Source organism: Phyllobates terribilis, unplaced genomic scaffold (genome assembly GCF_046119375.1).
Source record: "Phyllobates terribilis strain yellow unplaced genomic scaffold, ASM4611937v1 Scaffold_8__6_contigs__length_399053987, whole genome shotgun sequence".
NCBI classification, from domain to species: Eukaryota; Metazoa; Chordata; class Amphibia; order Anura; family Dendrobatidae; genus Phyllobates; species Phyllobates terribilis.
Window position 1 is genome coordinate 387,663,056 of NW_027362768.1, and position 26,029 is coordinate 387,689,084.

The 26,029-nt window shown below is 44.7% G+C and overlaps 1 protein-coding gene across 2 annotated transcripts in view; it reads left to right on the top strand.

Annotated features, from left to right (window-relative positions):
- Positions 1–6,166: 6,166 nt before the first annotated feature.
- LOC141157647 (hyaluronidase-1-like) overlaps positions 6,167–26,029 on the top strand; it is a 31,498-nt gene continuing 11,635 nt past the window's right edge. The window contains exons 1-4 of one of the 2 annotated variants that reach the window (XM_073645160.1): positions 6,167–6,238; positions 6,331–6,499; positions 7,795–8,726; positions 17,398–17,487. In XM_073645160.1, coding sequence (XP_073501261.1) covers positions 6,457–6,499; positions 7,795–8,726; positions 17,398–17,487 — 1,065 coding nt within the window. In that variant the 5' untranslated portion in view covers positions 6,167–6,238; positions 6,331–6,456. The remainder of the gene's footprint in view (positions 6,239–6,330; positions 6,500–7,794; positions 8,727–17,397; positions 17,488–26,029) is intronic. The other variant, XM_073645161.1, reaches the window with a different exon arrangement.

A 26,029-nucleotide genomic window follows, 5' to 3' on the forward strand; every position in this document is an offset into this window, starting at 1 on the left:
GTGAGGAGCCCCCTCTTGTGGTGACTGCATATATGCACATCTGTATGTGAGGAGCCCCCTCTAGTGGTGACTGTATATATATATACACATCTGTATGTGAGGAGCCCCCTCTAGTGATGACTGTATATATACACATCTGTATTCGAGGAACCCCCTCTAGTGGTGACTGTATATATACACATCTGTATGTGAGGAGCCCCCTCTAGTGGTGACTGTATATATATATATATATATATATATATATATATATCTATATATATATCTGTATGTGGGGAGCCCCCTCTAGTGGTGACTGTATATATACACATCTGTATGTGAGGCGCCCCCTCTAGTGGTGACTGTATATATACACATCTGTATGTGAGGAGCCCCTCTAGTGGTGACTGTATATATACACATTAGTATGTGAGGAGCCCTCTCTAGTGATGACTGTATATATACCCATCTGTATGTGAGGAGCCCCCTCTAGTGGTGACTGTATATATACATATCTGTATGTGAGGCGCCCCCTCTAGTGGTGACTGCATATATACACATCTGTATGTGAGGAGCCCCCTCTAGTGGTGACTGTATATATACACATCTGTATGTGAGGAGCCCCCTCTAGTGGTGACTGTATATATACATATCTGTATGTGAGGAGCCCCCTCTAGTGGTGACTGTATATATACACATCTGTATGTGAGGATCCCCTCTAGTGGTGACTGTATATATACACATTAGTATGTGAGGAGCCCTCTCTAGTGATGACTGTATATATACCCATCTGTATGTGAGGAGCCCCCTCTAGTGGTGACTGTATATATACACATCTGTATGTGAGGCGCCCCCTCTAGTGGCGACTGCATATATGCACATCTGTATGTGAGGAGCCCCCTCTAGTGGTGACTGTATATATACACATCTGTATGTGAGGAGCCCCTCTAGTGGTGACTGTATATAAACACATTAGTATGTGAGGAGCCCCCTCTAGTGGTGACTGTATATATACACATCTGTATGTGAGGCGCCCCCTCTAGTGGTGACTGTATATATACACATCTGTATGTGAGGAGCCCCCTCTAGTGGCGACTGCATATATACACATCTGTATGTGAGGAGCCCCCTCTAGTGGTGACTGTATATATACACATCTGTATGTGAGGAGCCCCCTCTAGTGGTGACTGTATATATACACATCTGTATGTGAGGAGCCCCCTCTAGTGGTGACTGTATATATACACATCTGTATGTGAGGAGCCCCCTCTAGTGGAGACTGTATATATTTATACTTCTGTATGTGAGGAGCCCCCTCTAGTGGTGACTGTATATATACACATCTGTATGTGAGGAGCCCCCTCTAGTGGTGACTGTATATATACACATCTGTATGTGAGGAGCCCCCTCTTGTGGTGACTATATATATACACATCTGTATGTGAGGAGCCCCCTCTAGTGGTGACTGTATATATATACACATCTGTATGTGAGGAGCCCCCTCTAGTGGTGACTGTATATATACACATCTGTATGTGAGGAGCCCCCTCTTGTGGTGACTGCATATATACACATCTGTATGTGAGGAGCCCCCTCTAGTGGTGACTGTATATATATATACACATCTGTATGTGAGGAGCCCCCTCTAGTGATGACTGTATATATACACATCTGTATTCGAGGAACCCCCTCTAGTGGTGACTGTATATATACACATCTGTATGTGAGGAGCCCCCTCTAGTGGTGACTGTATATATATATATATATATATATATATATATATCTGTATGTGGGGAGCCCCCTCTAGTGGTGACTGTATATATACACATCTGTATGTGAGGCGCCCCCTCTAGTGGTGACTGTATATATACACATCTGTATGTGAGGAGCCCCTCTAGTGGTGACTGTATATATACACATTAGTATGTGAGGAGCCCTCTTTAGTGATGACTGTATATATACCCATCTGTATGTGAGGAGCCCCCTCTAGTGGTGACTGTATATATACACATCTGTATGTGAGGCGCCCCCTCTAGTGGTGACTGCATATATACACATCTGTATGTGAGGAGCCCCCTCTAGTGGTGACTGTATATATACACATCTGTATGTGAGGAGCCCCCTCTAGTGGTGACTGTATATATACACATCTGTATGTGAGGAGCCCCCTCTAGTGGTGACTGTATATATACACATCTGTATGTGAGGAGCCCCTCTAGTGGTGACTGTATATATACACATCTGTATGTGAGGTGCCCCCTCTAGTGGTGACTGTATATATACACATCTGTATGTGAGGAGCCCCCTCTAGTGGCGACTGCATATATACACATCTGTATGTGAGGAGCCCCCTCTAGTGGTGACTGTATATATACACATCTGTATGTGAGGAGCCCCCTCTAGTGGTGACTGTATATATACATATATGTATGTGAGGAGACCCCTCTAGTGGTGGATGTATATATATACACATCTGTATGTGAGGAGCTCCCTCTAGTTGTGACTGTATATATACACACATCTGTATGTGAGGCGCCCCCTCTAGTGGTGACTGTATATATACACATCTGTATGTGAGGAGCCCCCTCTAGTGGCGACTGCATATATACACATCTGTATGTGAGGAGCCCCCTCTAGTGGTGACTGTATATATACATATCTGTATGTGAGGAGCCCCCTCTAGTGGTGACTGTATATATACACATCTGTATGTGAGGAGCCCCCTCTAGTGGTGACTGTATATATACACATCTGTATGTGAGGAGCCCCCTCTAGTGGAGACTGTATATATTTATACTTCTGTATGTGAGGAGCCCCCTCTAGTGGTGACTGTATATATACACATCTGTATGTGAGGAGCCCCCTCTAGTGGTGACTGTATATATACACATCTGTATGTGAGGAGCCCCCTCTTGTGGTGACTGTATATATACACATCTGTATGTGAGGAGCCCCCTCTAGTGGTGACTGTATATATATATACACATCTGTATGTGAGGAGCCCCCTCTAGTGGTGACTGTATATATACACATCTGTATGTGAGGAGCCCCCTCTTGTGGTGACTGCATATATACACATCTGTATGTGAGGAGCCCCCTCTAGTGGTGACTTTATATATATATACACATCTGTATGTGAGGAGCCCCCTCTAGTGATGACTGTATATATACACATCTGTATTCGAGGAACCCCCTCTAGTGGTGACTGTATATATACACATCTGTATGTGAGGAGCCCCCTCTAGTGGTGACTGTATATATATATATATATATATATATATATATATATATATATATATATATATATATCTGTATGTGGGGAGCCCCCTCTAGTGGTGACTGTATATATACACATCTGTATGTGAGGCGCCCCCTCTAGTGGTGACTGTATATATACACATCTGTATGTGAGGAGCCCCTCTAGTGGTGACTGTATATATACACATTAGTATGTGAGGAGCCCTCTCTAGTGATGACTGTATATATACCCATCTGTATGTGAGGAGCCCCCTCTAGTGGTGACTGTATATATACACATCTGTATGTGAGGCGCCCCCTCTAGTGGTGACTGTATATATACACATCTGTATGTGAGGAGCACCCTCTAGTGGCGACTGCATATATACACATCTGTATGTGAGGAGCCCCCTCTAGTGGTGACTGTATATATACACATCTGTATGTGAGGACCCTCTCTAGTGATGACTGTATATATACATCTGTATGTGAGGAGCTCCCTCTAGTGGTGACTGTATATATATACACATCTGTATGTGAGGAGCCCCCTCTAGTGGTGACTGTATATATATACACATCTGTATGTGAGGTGCCCCCTCTACTGGTGACTGTATATATACACATCTGTATGTGAGGAGCCCCCTCTAGTGGCGACTGCATATATACACATCTGTATGTGAGGAGCCCCCTCTAGTGGTGACTGTATATATACACATATGTATGTGAGGAGACCCCTCTAGTGGTGGATGTATATATATACACATCTGTATGTGAGGAGCTCCCTCTAGTTGTGACTGTATATATACACACATCTGTATGTGAGGAGCCCCCTCTAGTGGTGACTGTATATATACACATCTGTATGTGAGGAGCCCCCTCTAGTGCTGACCGTATATATACACATCTGTATGTGAGGAGCCCCCTCTAGTGGTGACTGTATATATACACATCTGTATGTGAGGATCCCCCTCTAGTTGTGACTGTATATATACACATCTGTATGTGAGGAGCTCCCTCTAGTGGTGGCTGTATATATATACACATCTGTATGTGAGGAGCCCCCTCTAGTGGTGACTGTATATATACACATCTGTATGTGAGGAGCCCCCTCTAGTGTTGACTGTATATATATACACATCTGTATGTGAGGAGCCCCCTCTAGTGGTGGCTGTATATATATACACATCTGTATGTGAGGAGCCCCCTCTAGTGGTGAATGTATATATACACATCTGTATGTGAGGAGCCCCCTTCTAGTGGTGACTGTATATATATACACATCTGTATGTGAGGAGCTCCCTCTAGTGGTGACTGTATATATACACATCTGTATGTGAGGAGCCCCCTCTAGTGGTGACTGTATATATACACATCTGTATGTGAGGAGCCCCCTCTAGTGCTGACTGTATATATACACATCTGTATGTGAGGAGCCCCCTCTAGTGGTGGCTGGACATATATACACATCTGTATGTGAGGAGCCCCCTCTAGTGGTGACTGTATATATATACACATCTGTATGTGAGGAGCCCCCTCTTGTGGTGGCTGGACATATATACACATCTGTATGTGAGGAGCCCTCTCTAGTGGTGACTGTATATATATACACATCTGTATGTGAGGAGCCCCCTCTAGTAGTGACTGTATATATACACATCTGTATGTGAGGAGTCCCCTCTAGTAGTGACTGTATATATACACATCTGTAAGTGAGGAGCTCCCTCTAGTGATGACTGTATATATACACATCTGTATGTGAGGAGCCCCCTCTAGTGGTGACTGTATATATATACACATCTGTATATGAGGAGCCCCCTCTAGTAGTGACTGTATATATACACATCTGTATGTGAGGAGCCCCCTCTAGTGGTGACTATATATATACACATCTGTATGTGAGGAGCTCCCTCTAGTGGTGGCTGGACATATATACACATCTGTATGTGAGGAGCCCTCTCTAGTGGTGACTGTATATATACACATCTGTATGTGAGGAGCCCCCTCTAGTGGTGGCTGGACATATATACACATCTGTATGTGAGGAGCCCTCTCTAGTGGTGACTGTATATATATACACATCTGTATGTCAGGAGCCCCCTCTAGTGGTGACTGTATATATACACATCTGTATATGAGGAGCCCCCTCTAGTGGTGACTGTATATATACACATCTGTATATGAGGAGCCCCCTCTAGTGGTGACTGTATATATACACATCTGTATGTGAGGAGCCCCCTCTAGTGGTGACTGTATATATACACATCTGTATGTGAGGAGCCCCCTCTAGTGGTGACTGTATATATACACATCTGTATATGAGGAGCCCCCTCTAGTGGTGACTGTATATATACACATCTGTATGTGAGGAGCCCCCTCTAGTGGTGACTGTATATATACACATCTGTATATGAGGAGCCCCCTCTAGTGGTGACTGTATATATACACATCTGTATGTGAGGAGCCCCCTCTTGTGGTGACTGCATATATACACATCTGTATGTGAGGAGCCCCCTCTAGTGGTGACTGTATATATATACACATCTGTATGTGATGAGCCCCCTCTAGTGGTGACTGTATATATATATACACATCTGTATGTGAGGAGCCCCCTCTAGTGGTGACTGTATATATTTATACTTCTGTATGTGAAGTATTTAGGTCGTCCTGTGGGAGATTTATTGGTGCTAGTCTGAAGTCTCCCGTAGAATAGTTATTTATTATAGTTTATTATTATAGCGCCATTTATTCCATGACGCTTTACATGTGATCGTTGTATACTTAGCAAAAAACAATTACAATAATTACAAAACGAGTCGGCGTCTGGTACAGGGGGAGCGAGGACCCTGCCTGCGAGGGCTCACAGTCTACAAGTATAATATATATTATCTGCTGCTTCCTCCTTCTTTCCTCTCTGCACCTCAGTCCCCTCCAGCTGCACAGAGGAGGAGTCGGAGTGACGCAGGTGCTCTGTGCCCCGAGGTTTGTACCTTCTTCAGTCTCTGGAGCTGCTGCAGTGAAGTTGCAGGTTTGTGTCCTGTGCAGCTTGTCATCTGTCTGCTCTGGGCTGCAGGAAAGCTGAGTGCTATCTTACTGCTCTTCTGTCTCCTCTCACATCAGAGCTGCGTCCGTGATCAGTATCCCTGCAGAGCATCGCATTACACAGAGGTGAAGGGAGCAGGCACATCTGTGGCACCTGGGTGAGAATCGCCTTCTATGTGGACCCCACGTCCAGTGTGACTCCAGATGGTGAACTCAGACGACGACTCGACACTACGACCTCCGCTTGGTATGACCACCCAGTCACTAGAGGAGACATTTGGTCCCTCCAGTTTAGATCGCTGTAGTTGAGGCTGTAGATCTCCTCCATGTCTATGTCTGTGCAGAGCATTTGGAGCTCTGTGTCAATAGGCCAAGAGCTGCAGGGGCTTTTTAACCCCTCTGGGTCACCCCCTTCTGCCCCCTGGGCTGAATTCAAATGTCCACCCCTGGCTTCTAGCAGCTGTAAACTCCAGAAACTAAGATGGGTCATAACTCCTTAGTGGACCGTCCTAGGGAGCTGGTTCTAGTGTCATTGAATCCAGCCGGCCCCCTGCTACACGAGGAGACTAAACACAGTGGCCCTAGGGGTTTCCGAATGGCTGTGCATCTCCCTATCCCTATGTGCTAGACTGGGTCGAGCCCCAGGTCGACATTCACCCTGTCCATGGGATGTCAAAAATCTATTTGAAGCATGCCTAGGACGTATAGTATTTCCATAACTCGATATGGAATTCCTATCTGTCTAACTAAAGGAAACCCACATGGATTGTGACCATATGGCATGCAAGTCCTTTGTTCTCAGTTGAGCTGGCTCCAGGTGTGATATTTGTCACTCAGTCTCTTGACCCCCTTTGCTGCTGCTAGCTGTTCTGTTACAACTGCACACTGAAGGGGGTTATCTAATTCCCTGCCAAATAGGTTAAAATTAGTGACGAGCGAGTATGTTCTGTTAACCCTTTCGGCGAGCATGCTCGGGTGGTCGCCGAGTATCTTCAGCGTGCTCGGGTGTTATGTTTGAGTCACTCCGTGTGCATGATTTGCGTCACTCCGTGTGCATGATTTGCGACTGTTTGACAGCTTTATTACATGTGAGGAATGCCTAAGAAATAGGCATTCCTTACATGTATTAAAGCTATCAAACAGTCGCAAATCATGCACACAGAGTGACTCAAACATAATGGCCGAGCACGCTGAAGATACTCGGAAAACACCTGAGCATGCTTGTAAATCTCGAGTAACGAGCATGCTCGCTCATCACTAGTTGCAATGATTGACATGGAATTGTATCTCCAATATTCTTCACAGGGATAATGGGCAGAATGATGAGAGTTATAGTTGGAGTTTCATGTTAACGTTGTGCTGTAATTTCTCGCCATTCCTGCAGTTGGTGAACAGTTGTCACAGCTGAGGATTGGTTACATTGTATGTAGTCTAACATCTCACCTGCACTGATACACTGTAACAAACCGTGTGGACAGAACAGAGATGTAGAGGAGTGACTGATGTGGTGGATCCATGTCCTCACACCCTCTCTCTCCGCAGGTAGGACCCTCAGTGGCAGCATGCCCCCCAGCCACCGCCTCATCTCCGTCCGCTCCTCTTTTCTTCTCTTCCTCTTGTATGTTCCGGCCTATTCTGATGTAGACGTCTCGCAGCCGCCATTTCTCATCTTCTGGAACGCACCAACCCGCCCGTGCCTGGACAGCCATGGGGTAGCGATTGACCTGTCGTCTTATGACATCATCATCAACCAGAACCAATCGTTCCTGGGTCCCGAGGTGATGATCTTCTACAACAACCAACTGGGCCTGTACCCCTACTACGACCAAAACGATGAGGCGGTCAATGGGGGTCTTCCCCAGAACGCCAGCCTAGGAGAACATCTGGACAAAGTTCATCAGGACCTGACGACCTTCATGGCTGACAAAAACTTCACGGGAGTGGCTGTGGTGGACTGGGAGCACTGGAGACCCCTGTGGGACCGTAACTGGGAGGGAATGCTCCTCTACCAGCAGCGCTCGCTCCAGCTCCTCAGCCAGTGGCATCCAAACTGGTCCTTCGGGAAGTTGAGGAAAGTGGCCAAGCGGCAATTTGAGGCAGCGGCCCAGGACTTCATGGCGGCCACTCTTCAGCTCTGCCGCCAACACAGACCCGGTGGCCTCTGGGGCTTCTATGGATTTCCAGAATGTTATAACTTCGAAAACAAGAACAGCAGCAAGAAGTACAGCGGGAGGTGCCCGCGGGGCGAGGTGCGGAGGAACGACCAGCAGAGCTGGCTCTGGAACATCAGCCGGGCCCTGTACCCGCACATCTACCTGGGGAGAGAGCTGCAGGGCTCGGGCCACGTGCGGCCATTCATCAGGCACCGCCTGCAGGAAGCCATCAGAGTGTCCCAGCTGCCAGGGGGCGCAGAGCTCCCCGTCCTGCCCTATGCCCGCATCGTGTACACCCACAGCATGGACTTCCTCACAGCGGTAAGGACAGCGTGCTCTGCTCCACCGCATCTAAGCCCCCATGTGTGGTACCGCCTGCTGTACCTAATCCCATCATGTGTGATACTGCCTGCTGTATCTAATCCCATCATGTGTGATACTGCCTGCTGTATCTAATCCCATCATGTGTGATACTGCCTGCTGTATCTAATCCCATCATGTATGATACCGCCTGCTGTATCTAATCCCATCATGTGTGATACCGCCTGCTGTATCTAATCCCATCATGTATGATACCGCCTGCTGCATCTAATCCCATCATGTGTGATACTGCCTGCTGTATCTAATCCCATCATGTGTGATACTGCCTGCTGTATCTAATCCCATCATGTGTGATACCGCCTGCTGTATCTAATCCCATCATGTGTGATACTGCCTGCTGTATCTAATCCCATCATGTGTGATACTGCTGAGCTGTGCATCTAATCCCATCCTGTGTGATACTGCTGAGCAGTGTATCTAATCCCATCCTGTGTGATACCGCCTGCTGCATCTAATCCCATCATGTGTGATACCGACTGCTGTATCTAATCCCATCATGTGTGATACCGCCTGCTATATCTAATCCCATCATGTGTCATACCGCCTGCTGTATCTAATCCCATCATGTGTGATACCGCCTGCTATATCTAATCCCATCATGTGTCATACCGCCTGCTGTATCTAATCCCATCATGTGTGATACCGCCTGCTATATCTAATCCCATCATGTGTGATACCGCCTGCTGTATCTAATCCCATCATGTGTGATACTGCCTGCTGTATCTAATCCCATCATGTGTGATACTGCCTGCTGTATCTCATCCCATCATGTGTGATACTGCCTGCTGTATCTCATCCCATCATGTGTGATACTGCCTGCTGTATCTCATCCCATCATGTGTGATACCGCCTGCTGCATCTAATCCCATCATGTGTGATACCGCCTGCTGTATCTAATCCCATCATGTGTGATGCCGCCTGCTGTATCTAATCCCATTATGTGTTATACTGCCTGCTGTATCTAATCCCATCCTGTCTGATACTGCTGAGCAGTGTATCTAATCCCATCCTGTGTGATACCGCCTGCTGCATCTAATCCCATCATGTGTGATACCGACTGCTGTATCTAATTCCATCATGTGTGATACCGCCTGCTGTATCTAATCCCATCATCTGTGATACCGCCTGCTGTATCTAATCCCACCATGTGTGATACCGCCTGCTGTATCTAATCCCATCATGTGTGATACCACCTGCTGTATCTCATCCCATCAGGTGTGATACTGCCTGCTGTATCTAATCCCATCATGTGTGATGCCGCCTGCTGTATCTAATCCCATTATGTGTTATACTGCCTGCTGTATCTAATCCCATCATGTGTGATACTGACTTCTGTATCTAATTTTATGTGATACCGCCTGCTCTATCTAATCTCATCATGTGTGATACTGCTGAGCTGTGCATCTAATCCCATCCTGTGTGATAATGCTGAGCAGTGTATCTAATCCCATCCTGTGTGATACCGCCTGCTGCATCTAATCCCATCATGTGTGATACCGACTGCTGTATCTAATCCCATCATGTGTGATACCGCCTGCTATATCTAATCCCATCATGTGTCATACCGCCTGCTGTATCTAATCCCATCATGTGTGATACCGCCTGCTATATCTAATCCCATCATGTGTCATACCGCCTGCTGTATCTAATCCCATCATGTGTGATACCGCCTGCTATATCTAATCCCATCATGTGTGATACCGCCTGCTGTATCTAATCCCATCATGTGTGATACTGCCTGCTGTATCTAATCCCATCATGTGTGATACTGCCTGCTGTATCTCATCCCATCATGTGTGATACTGCCTGCTGTATCTCATCCCATCATGTGTGATACTGCCTGCTGTATCTCATCCCATCATGTGTGATACCGCCTGCTGCATCTAATCCCATCATGTGTGATACCGCCTGCTGTATCTAATCCCATCATGTGTGATGCCGCCTGCTGTATCTAATCCCATTATGTGTTATACTGCCTGCTGTATCTAATCCCATCCTGTCTGATACTGCTGAGCAGTGTATCTAATCCCATCCTGTGTGATACCGCCTGCTGTATCTAATCCCATCATGTGTGATACCGACTGCTGTATCTAATCCCATCATGTGTGATACCGCCTGCTGTATCTAATCCCATCATCTGTGATACCGCCTGCTGTATCTAATCCCATCATGTGTGATACCGCCTGCTGTATCTAATCCCATCATGTGTGATACCACCTGCTGTATCTCATCCCATCATGTGTGATACTGCCTGCTGTATCTAATCCCATCATGTGTGATGCCGCCTGCTGTATATAATCCCATTATGTGTTATACTGCCTGCTGTATCTAATCCCATCATGTGTGATACTGACTTCTGTATCTAATTTTATGTGATACCGCCTGCTCTATCTAATCTCATCATGTGTGATACTGCTGAGCTGTGCATCTAATCCCATCCTGTGTGATACTGCTGAGCAGTGTATCTAATCCCATCATGTGTGATACCGCCTGCTGTATCTACTCCCATCATGTGTGATACCGCCTGCTGTATCTAATCCCATCATGTGTGATACCGCCTGCTGTATCTAATCCCATCATGTGTGATATCGCCTGCTGTATCTAATCCCATCATGTGTGATATCGCCTGCTGTATCTAATCCCATCATGTGTGATATCGCCTGCTGTATCTAATCCCATCATGTCATACTGCCTGCTGTATCTAATCCCATCATGTGTGATACTTCCTGCTGTATCTAATCCCATCATGTGTGATACCGCCTGCTGTATCTAATCCCATTATGTGTGATACCGCCTGCTGCATCTAATCCCATCATGTGTGATACCTCCTGCTGTATCTAATCCCATCATGTGTGATACTGCCTGCTGTATCTCATCCCATCATGTGTGATACTGCCTGCTGTATCTCATCCCATCATGTGTGATACCGCCTGCTGTATCTAATCCCATCATGTGTGATACCGCCTGCTGTATCTAATCCCATCATGTGTGATACTGCCTGCTGCATCTAATCCCATCATGTGTGATACTGACTTCTGTATCTAATCTTATGTGTGATACTGCCTGCTGTATCTAATCGTATCATGTGTCATACTGCCTGCTGTATCTAATCCCATCATGTGTGATACTGACTGCTGTATTTAATCCCATCATGTGTCATACTGCCTGCTGTATCTAATCCCATCATGTGTGATACCACCTTCTGTATCTAGTCCCATCATGTGTCATACTACCTGCTGTATCTAATCCCATCATGTCATACTGCCTGCTGTATCTAATCCCATCATGTGTGATACTGCCTGCTGTATCTAATCCCATCATGTGTGACACCACCTGCTGTATCTAATACCATCATGTGTGATACCGCCTGCTGTATCTAATCCCATCATGTGTGATACTGCCTGCTGTATCTAATCCCATCATGTATGATACCGCCTGCTGTATCTAATCCCATCATGTGTGATACCGCCTGCTGTATCTAATCCCATCATGTGTGATACCGCCTGCTGTATCTAAACCCATCATGTGTGATACCGCCTGCTGTATCTAATCCCATCATGTGTGATACCGCCTGCTGTATCTAAACCCATCATGTGTGATACCGCCTGCTGTATCTAATCCCATCATGTGTGATACCGCCTGCTGTATCTAGTCCCATCATGTGTGATACCGCCTGCTGTATCTAATCCCATCATGTGTGATACCGCCTGCTGTATCTAATCCCATCATGTGTGATACCGCCTGCTGTATCTAAACCCATCATGTGTGATACCGCCTGCTGTATCTAATCCCATCATGTGTGATACCGCCTGCTGTATCTAGTCCCATCATGTGTGATACCGCCTGCTGTATCTAAACCCATCATGTGTGATACCGCCTGCTGTATCTAATCCCATCATGTGTGATACCGCCTGCTGTATCTAATCCCATCATGTGTGATACCGCCTGCTGTATCTAATCCCATCATGTGTGATACCACCTTCTGTATCTAATCCCATCATGTGTCATACTACCTGCTGTATCTAATCCCATCATGTGTGATACCGCCTGCTGTATCTAATCCCATCATGTCATACTGCCTGCTGTATCTAATCCCATCATGTGTGATACTGCCTGCTGTATCTAATCCCATCATGTGTGATACCGCCTGCTGTATCTAATACCATCATGTGTGATACCGCCTGCTGTATCTAATCCCATCATGTGTGATACCGCCTGCTGTATCTAATCCCATCATGTGTGATACCGCCTGCTGTATCTAATCCCATCATGTGTGATACCGCCTGCTGTATCTAAACCCATCATGTGTGATACCGCCTGCTGTATCTAATCCCATCATGTGTGATACCGCCTGCTGTATCTAATCCCATCATGTGTGATACCGCCTGCTGTATCTAATCCCATTGTGTGATACTGCCTGCTGTATCTAATCCCATCATGTGTGATACTGCCTGCTGCATCTAATCCCATCATGTGTGATACCGCCTGCTGTATCTAATCCCATCATGTGTGATACTGCCTGCTGTATCTAATCCCATCATGTGTGAAACCGCCTGCTGCATCTATTCCCATCATGTGTGATACTGACTACTGTATCTAATCTTATGTGTGATACTGCCTGCTGTATCTAATCGTATCATGTGTCATACTGCCTGCTGTATCTAATCCCATCATGTGTGATACCGCCTGCTGTATCTAATCTTATGTGTGATACTGCCTGCTGTATCTAATCGTATCATGTGTCATACTGCCTGCTGTATCTAATCCCATCATGTGTGATACTGACTGCTGTGTCTAGTCCCATCATGTGTGATACTGCCTGCTGTATCTAATCCCATCATGTGTGATACCGCCTTCTGTATCTAATCCCATCATGTGTGATACCACCTTCTGTATCTAATCCCATCATGTGTCATACTACCTGCTGTATCTAATCCCATCATGTGTGATACCGCCTGCTGTATCTAATCCCATCATGTCATACTGCCTGCTGTATCTAATCCCATCATGTGTGATACCGCCTGCTGTATCTAATCCCATCATGTGTGATACCGCCTGCTGTATCTAATCCCATCATGTGTGATACCGCCTGCTGTATCTAATCCCATCATGTGTGATACCGCCTGCTGTATCTAATCCCATCATGTGTGATACCGCCTGCTGTATCTAATCCCATCATGTGTGATACCGCCTGCTGTATCTAATCCCATCATGTGTGATACCGCCTGCTGTATCTAATCCCATCATGTGTGATACTGCCTGCTGTATCTAATCCCATCATGTGTGATACTGACTGCTGTATCTCATCCCATCATGTGTGATACTGCCTGCTGTATCTCATCCCATCATGTGTGATAGTGCCTGCTGTATCTAATCCCATTATGTGTGATACCGCCTGCTGTATCTAATTCCATCATGTGTGATACCGCCTGCTGTATCTAATCCCATCATGTGTGATACTGCCTGCTGTATCTAATCCCATCATGTGTGATACTGCCTGCTGTATCTAATCCCATCATGTGTGATACCGCCTGCTGTATCTAATTCCATCATGTGTGATACCGCCTGCTGTATCTAATCCCATCATGTGTGATACTGCCTGCTGTATCTAATCCCATCATGTGTGATACCGCCTGCTGTATCTAATCCCATTATGTGTTATACTGCCTGCTGCATCTAATCCCATCATGTGTGATACTGACTTCTGTATCTAATTTTATGTGATACTGCCTGCTGTATCTAATCTTATCATGTGTGATACTGACTGCTGTATCTAATCCCATCATGTGTGATACTGCCTGCTGTATCTCATCCCATCATGTGTGATAGTGCCTGCTGTATCTAATCCCATCATGTGTGATAGTGCCTGCTGTATCTAATCCCATCATGTGCCATACTGCCTGCTGTATCTAATCCCATCATGTGATACTGCCTGCTGAATCTAATATTATGTGTGATACTACCTGCTGTATCTAATCCCATCATGTGTGATACCGCCTGCTGTATCTAAACCCATCATGTGTGATACCGCCTGCTGTATCTAATCCCATCATGTGTGATACCGCCTGCTGTATCTAATCCCATCATGTGTGATACCGCCTGCTGTATCTAATCCCATTGTGTGATACTGCCTGCTGTATCTAATCCCATCATGTGTGATACTGCCTGCTGCATCTAATCCCATCATGTGTGATACCGCCTGCTGTATCTAATCCCATCATGTGTGATACTGCCTGCTGTATCTAATCCCATCATGTGTGAAACCGCCTGCTGCATCTATTCCCATCATGTGTGATACTGACTACTGTATCTAATCTTATGTGTGATACTGCCTGCTGTATCTAATCGTATCATGTGTCATACTGCCTGCTGTATCTAATCCCATCATGTGTGATACTGACTGCTGTGTCTAGTCCCATCATGTGTGATACTGCCTGCTGTATCTAATCCCATCATGTGTGATACCGCCTTCTGTATCTAATCCCATCATGTGTCATACTACCTGCTGTATCTAATCCCATCATGTGTGATACTGCCTGCTGTATCTAATCCCATCATGTGTCATACTGCCTGCTGTATCTAATCCAATTATGTGTGATACTGCCTGCTGTATCTAATCTTATGTGTGATACTGCCTGCTGTATCTAATCCCGTCATGTGTGATAGTGCCTGCTGTATCTAATCCCATCATGTGTCATACTACCTGCTGTATCTAAGCCCATCATGTGTGATACTGCCTGCTGTATCTAATCCCATCACGTGTGATACTGCCTGCTGTATCTAATCCCATCATGTGTCATACTGCCTGCTGTATCTAATCCCATTATGTGTGATATTGCCTGCTGTATCGAATCCCATCATGTGTCATACTGCCTGCTGTATCTAATCCCATCATGTGTCATACTGCCTGCTGTATCTAATCCCATCATGTGTGAGACTGCCTGCTGTCTCTTATCCCATCATGTGTCATACTGCCTGCTGTATCTAATCCCATCATGTGTGATACTGCCTGCTGTATCTAATCCAATCATGTGTTATACTGCCTGCTGTATCTAATCCCATCATGTGTTATACTGCCTGCTGTATCTAATCCCATCATGTGCTATACTGCCTGCTGTATCTAATCCCATCATGTGTCATACTGCCTGCTGTATCTAATCCCATCATGTGTGATACTGCCTGCTGTATCTAATCCCATCATGTGTGATACTGCCTGCTGTATCTTATCCCATCATGTGTCATACTGCCTGCTGTATCTAATCCCATCATGTGTCATACTACCTGCTGTATCTAATCCCATCATGTGCGATACTGCCTGCTGTATCTAATCCCATCATGTGTTATACTGCCTGCTGTATCTAATCCCATCATGTGTGATACTGCCTGCTGTATCTAATTCCATCATGTGTGATACTGCCTGCTGTATCTAATCGTATCATGTGTGATACTGCCTGCTGTATCTAATCGTATCATGTGTGATACTGCCTGCTGTATCTAATCCCATCATGTGTGATACTGACTGCTGTATCTAATCCCATCATGTGTGATACTGACTGCTGTATCTAATCCTATCCTGTGTGATACTGTCTGCTGAGCCATGTATCTAATCCTATCCTGTGTGATACTGCCTGCTGAGCTGTATCTAATCCTCTCCTGTGTGATACTGTCTGCTGAGCTGTATCTAATCCTCTCCTGTGTGATACTGTCTGCTGAGCCATGTATCTAATCCTATCCTGTGTGATACTGTCTGCTGAGCTGTGTATCTAATCCTATCCTGTGTGATACTGTCTGCTGAGCTGTATCTAATCCTCTCCTGTGTGATACTGTCTGCTGAGCCATGTATCTAATCCTATCCTGTGTGATACTGCCTGCTGAGCTGTATCTAATCCTCTCCTGTGTGATACTGACTGCTGAGTTGTGTACCTAATCCTCTCCTGTGTGATACTGCCTGCTGAGCCGTGTATCTAATCCTATCCTGTGTGATACTGCCTGCTGAGCTGTATCTAATTCTCTCCTGTGTGATACTGACTGCTGAGTTGTGTACCTAATCCTATCCTGTGTGATACTGTCTGCTGAGCCGTGTATCTAATCCTCTCCTGTGTGATACTGTCTGCTGAGCCGTGTATCTAATCCTCTCCTGTGTGATACTGACTGCTGAGCTGTGTACCTAATCCTCTCCTGTGTGATACCGCCTGCTGAGCTGTATCTAATCCTCTCCTGTGTGATACCGCCTGCTGAGCTGTATCTAATCCTCTCCTGTGTGATACCGCCTGCTGAGCTGTATCTAATCCTCTCCTGTGTGATACCGCCTGCTGAGCTGTATCTAATCCTCTCCTGTGTGATACCGCCTGCTGAGCTGTATCTAATCCTCTCCTGTGTGATACCGCCTGCTGAGCTGTATCTAATCCTCTCCTGTGTGATACCGCCTGCTGAGCTGTATCCAATCCTCTCCTGTGTGATACCGCCTGCTGAGCTGTATCTAATCCTCTCCTGTGTGATACCGCCTGCTGAGCTGTATCTAATCCTCTCCTGTGTGATACCGCCTGCTGAGCTGTATCTAATCCTATCATGCTACCACTGATCATCCTCCATGTTGCTTGTTCTCCTGTAGGACGATCTCATCCAGACGATTGGGCAGAGCGCAGCTATGGGGGCCACTGGAGTCATCTTATGGGGGAACTCAGACTACAGCTCCAGCAAGGTGATCATACTTTCTAGCTGACCGGCCCTTACACTGCTCACAGCTGAGGGTTTGCTACATCTGTGTACAGGATCCTCTTCAGGCCTCATTCAGACATGGGTGCACGGAGCAGCCGGGGGTCTCCTGGCCTCAGACATCCTATGAGGAGACCTGCGGCCGGTCCGTGCATGAAGTCTGAACTAGGCTTTATACAGTCGGCCCGACTGGTACATTGTAACAAACCATCAGGAGAGATTCCCAGTCATGAAAATCACTATGTCCACATACAGTAGTGTTCAGAATACCAGCAGCCATTATGACAGACAAACTTAATTTCCTTCTATGACAGAATCACTGACTGGGTGGATCAGGGAAATGCTGTAGATATAGTATATCTTGACTTCAGCAAAGCATTTGACAAAGTATCTCACATCATCCTTATTGAAAAAATGACCAAGTATGCAATGGACCAGGCAACTGTTAGGTGGATTCATAACTGGCTTAGTGATCGGACTCAAAGGGTGGTTGTAAATGGCTTCACATCCAGCTGGATGAATGTCTCCAGTGGGGTACCACAGGGCTCCGTCCTGGGACCTGTATTGTTCAACATCTTTATCAATGATTTAGATGAAGGAATTGAGGGTAAACTGATTAAATTTGCTGATGACACAAAGCTAGGAGGGATAGCTAATACTAGAGAAGAGAGAGAGAGGATTCAAAAAGACCTAAATAAACTGGAGCAGTGGGCAGCAACCAACAGAATGGTTTTTAACAGGGAAAAATGCAAAGTACTACATCTGGGCAATAAAAATGAAAAAAGCATATACAGAATGGGAGGAATAGAGCTAAGCAACAGTACATGTGAAAAAGACTTAGGTATACTAATAGATCATAGACTGAACATGAGTCAACAGTGTGATGCAGCAGCAAAAAAGGCAAATACAATTCTGGGATGTATTAACAGAAGCATACAGTCTAGATCACGTGAAGTCATTATCGGTCTTTACTCCTCTTTGGTCAGACCTCATCTGGAATACTGTGTACAGTTTTGGGCACCACATTTTAAAAAAGACATAGACAAACTGGAGCAAGTTCAGAGAAGAGCGACCAGAATGGTGACTGGTCTGCAAACCATGTCCTATGAGGAACGGTTGCAGGATTTGGGAATGTTTAGCTTGCAAAAAAGAAGACTGAGAGGAGACTTAATAGCTGTCTACAAATATGTCAAGGGCTGTCACATTGTAGAAGGATCATCTTTATTCTCATTTGCACAAGGAAAGACTAGAAGCAATGGGATGAAACTAAATGGGAGGAGACACAGATTAGATATTAGAAAAAACTTTTTGACAGTTAGGGTGATTAATGAGTGGAACAGGCGGCCACGAGAGGTGGTGAGTTCCCCTTCAATGGACGTCTTCAAACAGAGGCTGGACAGACATCTGTCTGAGATGATCTAGTGAATCCTGCTTTGAGCCGGGGGTTGGACCAGATGACCCAGGAGGTCCCTTCCAACTCTACATTCTATGATTCTATGATTCTATGATTAATCGCTGGTTTTGGTATAAATTCTATCACCACATGTCACACAACTTACCAGTCGGCGCAGTAGATTGTAAGAAACCCCCAGACTCCGCATTCATGATCTGCAGGTTTCTGACTCTGTGTATCTGAATAATTAATTGCACGGGGTGTTCAATATAATAGCAGTGTGAGCAGGGTCGGACTGGGGTGTCTGGGGCCCACAGGGAGAACTGACTCTAGGGGCCCACCTACAGCCATATGCAAATATCTGTTATCCACTATCCCTATTATAGTGGAGCATTGACTGGCGGCTCCGGCACATACACTGTGCACACTATAACTGGGATGTACAATTACGGTAGTTTGCATTAAAGGGCTTCTTTGGTTAAAACAAGTTATCACCGATCCATGGGATCCACAGGATCGGTGATCACTTATTGATCGTTTGGGTCCGAACATTGGAAAACGCGCCTATCAGAAGAATGGGGAAGTTTCATCCCTGACAGGACACTTATCCCCATTTTAAAATGCAGCTTCCAAAAAAGAGCAGCGCTCACAGCCACTTTAGGAATGAATGGATCAGTGGTCGCATCTCACATGCCGCTCCAGTCTAATGGGGAGAAAAGCTCCACATTCTGCCGATTGTGTCCCAGCGGTCAGACCCCCACCAATCAATATCATCACTGATCCTGTGGAGAGGTGATTACTTGTTTTCACCAGAGAACCCCTGTAAGTGCATCTCTGCCGCTCTGGTCCAAGTATTTAATCTCTAAGGCTGCGGCCCCACTATCAGTATTTGGTCAGTATTTTTTCTCAGGAGTGGGAGCCAAAACCAGGTGAGGAACAATCAGAGAAAAGGTATAATAGAAACAAGTCACCAATTCTGTATTTATCACCCCCTCCTGGTTTTGGCAGCTACTCCTGAGAAAAAATACTGACCGAACACTGATGGTGGGGCTGTGGCCTAATGGAAAAAAATCTTTTCCTAGTTAATATCAGCAAGAACAAAATGACTGCCATACACAACACAGTCCACTATATCAACACCAATAATACCACATACAAAAGAGACAAATATCGCCACACCATGACTAGATCACATATTACCACCACATAGTGACCGAATAATACTACATACAAGGAACAAATACGGCCACACCATGACCAGACCACATATTACCACCCCAAAGTGACCAAATACTACTGATCATGAATACAAACCACAATACTAACAACACTGTTATTACCACCAGTGACATTATACACAGGAGCTCTGTATATAGTGTCAGTGTACAGGTAATACAGGGATCACCAGTGACATTATACACAGGAGCTCTGTATATAGTGTCAGTGTACAGGTAATACAGGGATCACCAGTGACATTATACACAGGAGCTCTGTATATAGTGTACAGTGTACAGGTAATACAGTGACCACCAGTGACATTATACACTGGAGCTCAGTATATAGTGTCAGTGTACAGGTAATACAGGGTTCACCAGTGACATTATACACAGGAGCTCTGTATAGAGTGTCAGTGTACAGGTAATACAGTGATCACCAGTGACATTATACACTGGAGCTCTGTATTTAGTGTACAGGTATTACAGTGGTCACCAGTGACATTATACACAGGAGCTCTGTATATAGTGTACAGGTAATACAGTGGTCACCAGTGACATTATACACAGGAGCTCTGTACATAGTGTATAGTGCACAGGTAATACAGTGGTCACCAGTGACATTATACACAGGAGCTCTGTATATAGTGTACAGATAATACAGTGGTCACCAGTGACATTATACACAGGAGCTTTGTATATAGTGTACAGGTAATACAGTGGTCACCAGTGACATTATACACAGGAGCTCTGTATATATTGCACAGGTAATACAGTGGTCACCAGTGACATTATACACAGGAGCTCTGTATATAGTGTACAGATAATACAGTGGTCACCAGTGACATTATACACAGGAGCTCTGTATATAGTGTACAGGTAATACAGTGGTCACCAGTGACATTATACACAGGAGCTCTGTATATAGTGTATAGTGTACAGGTAATACAGGGATCACCAGTGACATTATACACAGGAGCTCTGTATATAATGTCAGTGTACAGGTAATACAGTGATCACCAGTGACATTATACACTGGAGCTCTGTATATAGTGCACAGGTAATACAGTGGTCACAAGTGACATTATACACAGAAGCTCTGTATATAGTGTATACATAATATAGTGATCACCAGTGACATACACAGGAGTTCTGTATATACTATATACACACGTGGTCAGAATTGTTGGTACCCCTCGTTTAATGAAAGAAAAACACACAATGGTCACAGAAATAACTTGAATCTGACAAAAGTAATAATAAATTAAAAATCTATGAAAATGAACAAATGAAAGTCAGACATTGCTTTTCTGCTTCCACTGAATTTAAAAAAAAAATTAAACTCATGAAATCGGCCTGGACAGAAATAATGGTACCCCTGAAAATAATGTGACAAAAGGGACATGTTAAATAAAGTTGTGTCCACTAATTAGCATCACAGGTGTCTACAATCTTGTAATCAGTCAGTGGGCCTGTATATAGGGCTACAGATACTCACTGTGCTGTATATAGAGCTACAGATACTCACTGTGCTGTATATAGAGCTACAGATACTCACTGTGCTGTATATAGGGCTACAGATACTCACTGTGCCTGTATATAGAGCTACAGATACTCACTGTGCTGTATATAGGGCTACAGATACTCACTGTGCCTGTATATAGGGCTACAGATACTCACTGTGCCTGTATATAGGGCTACAGATACTCACTGTGCCTGTATATAGAGCTACAGATACTCACTGTGCTGTATATAGGACTACAGATACTCACTGTGCTGTATATAGAGCTACAGATACTCACTGTGCCTGTATATAGGACTACAGATACTCACTGTGCTGTATATAGAGCTACAGATACTCACTGTGCTGTATATAGAGCTACAGATACTCACTGTGCTGTATATAGGGCTACAGATACTCACTGTGCTGTATATAGGGCTACAGATACTCACTGTGCTGTATATAGGGCTACAGATACTCACTGTGCTGTATATAGGGCTACAGATACTCACTGTGCTGTATATAGGGCTACAGATACTCACTGTGCTGTATATAGGGCTACAGATACTCACTGTGCTGTATATAGGGCTACAGATACTCACTGTGCTGTATATAGAGCTACAGATACTCACTGTGCTGTATATAGGGCTACAGATACTCACTGTGCTGTATATAGGGCTACAGATACTCACTGTGCTGTATATAGGGCTACAGATACTCACTGTGCTGTATATAGGGCTACAGATACTCACTGTGCTGTATATAGGGCTACAGATACTCACTGTGCTGTATATAGGGCTACAGATACTCACTGTGCCTGTATATAGGGCTACAGATACTCACTGTGCCTGTATATAGGGCTACAGATACTCACTGTGCTGTATATAGGGCTACAGATACTCACTGTGCTATATATAGGGCTGCAGATACTCACTGTGCTGTATATAGAGCTACAGATACTCACTGTGCCTGTATATAGGACTACAGATACTCACTGTGCCTGTATATAGAGCTACAGATACTCACTGTGCCTGTATATAGGACTACAGATACTCACTGTGCCTGTATATAGAGCTACAGATACTCACTGTGCCTGTATATAGAGCTACAGATACTCACTGTGCCTGTATATAGGACTACAGATACTCACTGTGCCTGTATATAGAGCTACAGATACTCACTGTGCCTGTATATAGAGCTACAGATACTCACTGTGCCTGTATATAGGGCTACAGATACTCACTGTGCTGTATATAGAGCTACAGATACTCACTGTGCCTGTATATAGAGCTACAGATACTCACTGTGCTGTATATAGGGCTACAGATACTCACTGTGCCTGTATATAGAGCTACAGATACTCACTGTGCCTGTATATAGGGCTACAGATACTCACTGTGCCTGTATATAGTACTACAGATACTCACTGTGCCTGTATATAGAGCTACAGATACTCACTGTGCTGTATATAGGACTACAGATACTCACTGTGCCTGTATATAGGGTAACAGATATTCACTGTGCCTGTATATAGGGTTACAGATACTCACTGTGCTTGTATATAGGGCTACAGATACTCACTGTGCTGTATATAGGGCTACAGATACTCACTGTGCCTGTATATAGGGTTACAGATACTCACTGTGCCTGTATATAGGGCTACAGATACTCACTGTGCTGTATATAGGGCTACAGATACTCACTGTGCTATATATAGGGCTGCAGATACTCACTGTGCTGTATATAGAGCTACAGATACTCACTGTGCCTGTATATAGGACTACAGATACTCACTGTGCCTGTATATAGGGTAACAGATATTCACTGTGCCTGTATATAGGGTTACAGATACTCACTGTGCTTGTATATAGGGCTACAGATACTCACTGTGCTGTATATAGGGCTACAGATACTCACTGTGCCTGTATATAGGGTTACAGATACTCACTGTGCCTGTATATAGGGCTACAGATACTCACTGTGCTGTATATAGGGCTACAGATACTCACTGTGCTATATATAGGGCTACAGATACTCACTGTGCTGTATATAGAGCTACAGATACTCACTGTGCCTGTATATAGAGCTACAGATACTCACTGTGCCTGTATATAGGACTACAGATACTCACTGTGCCTGTATATAGAGCTACAGATACTCACTGTGCCTGTATATAGAGCTACAGATACTCACTGTGCCTGTATATAGGGCTACAGATACTCACTGTGCTGTATATAGAGCTACAGATACTCACTGTGCCTGTATATAGAGCTACAGATACTCACTGTGCTGTATATAGGGCTACAGATACTCACTGTGCCTGTATATAGAGCTACAGATACTCACTGTGCCTGTATATAGGGCTACAGATACTCACTGTGCCTGTATATAGTACTACAGATACTCACTGTGCCTGTATATAGAGCTACAGATACTCACTGTGCTGTATATAGGACTACAGATACTCACTGTGCCTGTATATAGGGTAACAGATATTCACTGTGCCTGTATATAGGGTTACAGATACTCACTGTGCTTGTATATAGGGCTACAGATACTCACTGTGCTGTATATAGGGCTACAGATACTCACTGTGCCTGTATATAGGGTTACAGATACTCACTGTGCCTGTATATAGAGTTACAGATACTCACTGTGCCTGTATATAGGGTTACAGATATTCACTGTGCCTGTATATAGGGTTACAGATACTCACTGTGCTTGTATATAGAGCTACAGATACTCACTGTGCTATATATAGGGCTACAGATACTCACTGTGCCTGTATATAGGGTTACAGATACTCACTGTGCCTGTATATAGGGTTACAGATATTCACTGTGCCTGTATATAGGGTTACAGATACTCACTGTGCCTGTATATAGAGTTACAGATACTCACTGTGCCTGTATATAGGGTTACAGATATTCACTGTGCCTGTATATAGGGCTACAGATACTCACTGTGCTGTATATAGGGCTACAGATACTCACTGTGCTGTATATAGGGCTACAGATACTCACTGTGCTGTATATAGGGTTACAGATATTCACTGTGCCTGTATATAGGGTTACAGATACTCACTGTGCTTGTATATAGAGCTACAGATACTCACTGTGCTGTATATAGGGCTACAGATACTCACTGTGCCTGTATATAGGGCTACAGATACTCACTGTGCTGTATATAGAGCTACAGATACTCACTGTGCTGTATATAGGGCTACAGATACTCACTGTGCTGTATATAGAGCTACAGATACTCACTGTGCCTGTATATAGAGCTACAGATACTCACTGTGCTGTATATAGGACTACAGATACTCACTGTGCTGTATATAGGGCTACAGATACTCACTGTGCTGTATATAGAGCTACAGATACTCACTGTGCTTGTATATAGAGCTACAGATACTCACTGTGCTGTATATAGAGCTACAGATACTCACTGTGCCTGTATATAGGGTTACAGATACTCACTGTGCTGTATATAGGGCTACAGATACTCACTGTGCTGTATATAGAGCTACAGATACTCACTGTGCTTGTATATAGAGCTACAGATACTCACTGTGCTGTATATAGGGCTACAGATACTCACTGTGCCTGTATATAGAGCTACAGATACTCACTGTGCTGTATATAGGGCTACAGATACTCACTGTGCCTGTATATAGGGCTACAGATACTCACTGTGCTGTATATAGAGCTACAGATACTCACTGTGCTTGTATATAGAGCTACAGATACTCACTGTGCTGTATATAGAGCTACAGATACTCACTGTGCCTGTATATAGGGTTACAGATACTCACTGTACCTGTATATAGGGTTACAGATACTCACTGTGCCTGTATATAGAGCTACAGATACTCACTGTGCCTGTATATAGGGCTACAGATACTCACTGTACCTGTATATAGGGCTACAGATACTCACTGTGCTGTATATAGAGCTACAGATACTCACTGTGCTTGTATATAGAGCTACAGATACTCACTGTGCTGTATATAGAGCTACAGATACTCACTGTGCCTGTATATAGGGCTACAGATACTCACTGTGCTGTATATAGGGCTACAGATACTCACTGTACCTGTATATAGGGCTACAGATACTCACTGTGCTGTATATAGAGCTACAGATACTCACTGTGCTTGTATATAGAGCTACAGATACTCACTGTGCTGTATATAGGGCTACAGATACTCACTGTGCTGTATATAGAGCTACAGATACTCACTGTGCTGTATATAGGGTTACAGATACTCACTGTGCTGTATATAGAGCTACAGATACTCACTGTGCCTGTATATAGGGCTACAGATACTCACTGTGCTGTATATAGAGCTACAGATACTCACTGTGCCTGTATATAGAGCTATAGATACTCACTGTGCTGTATATAGAGCTACAGATAC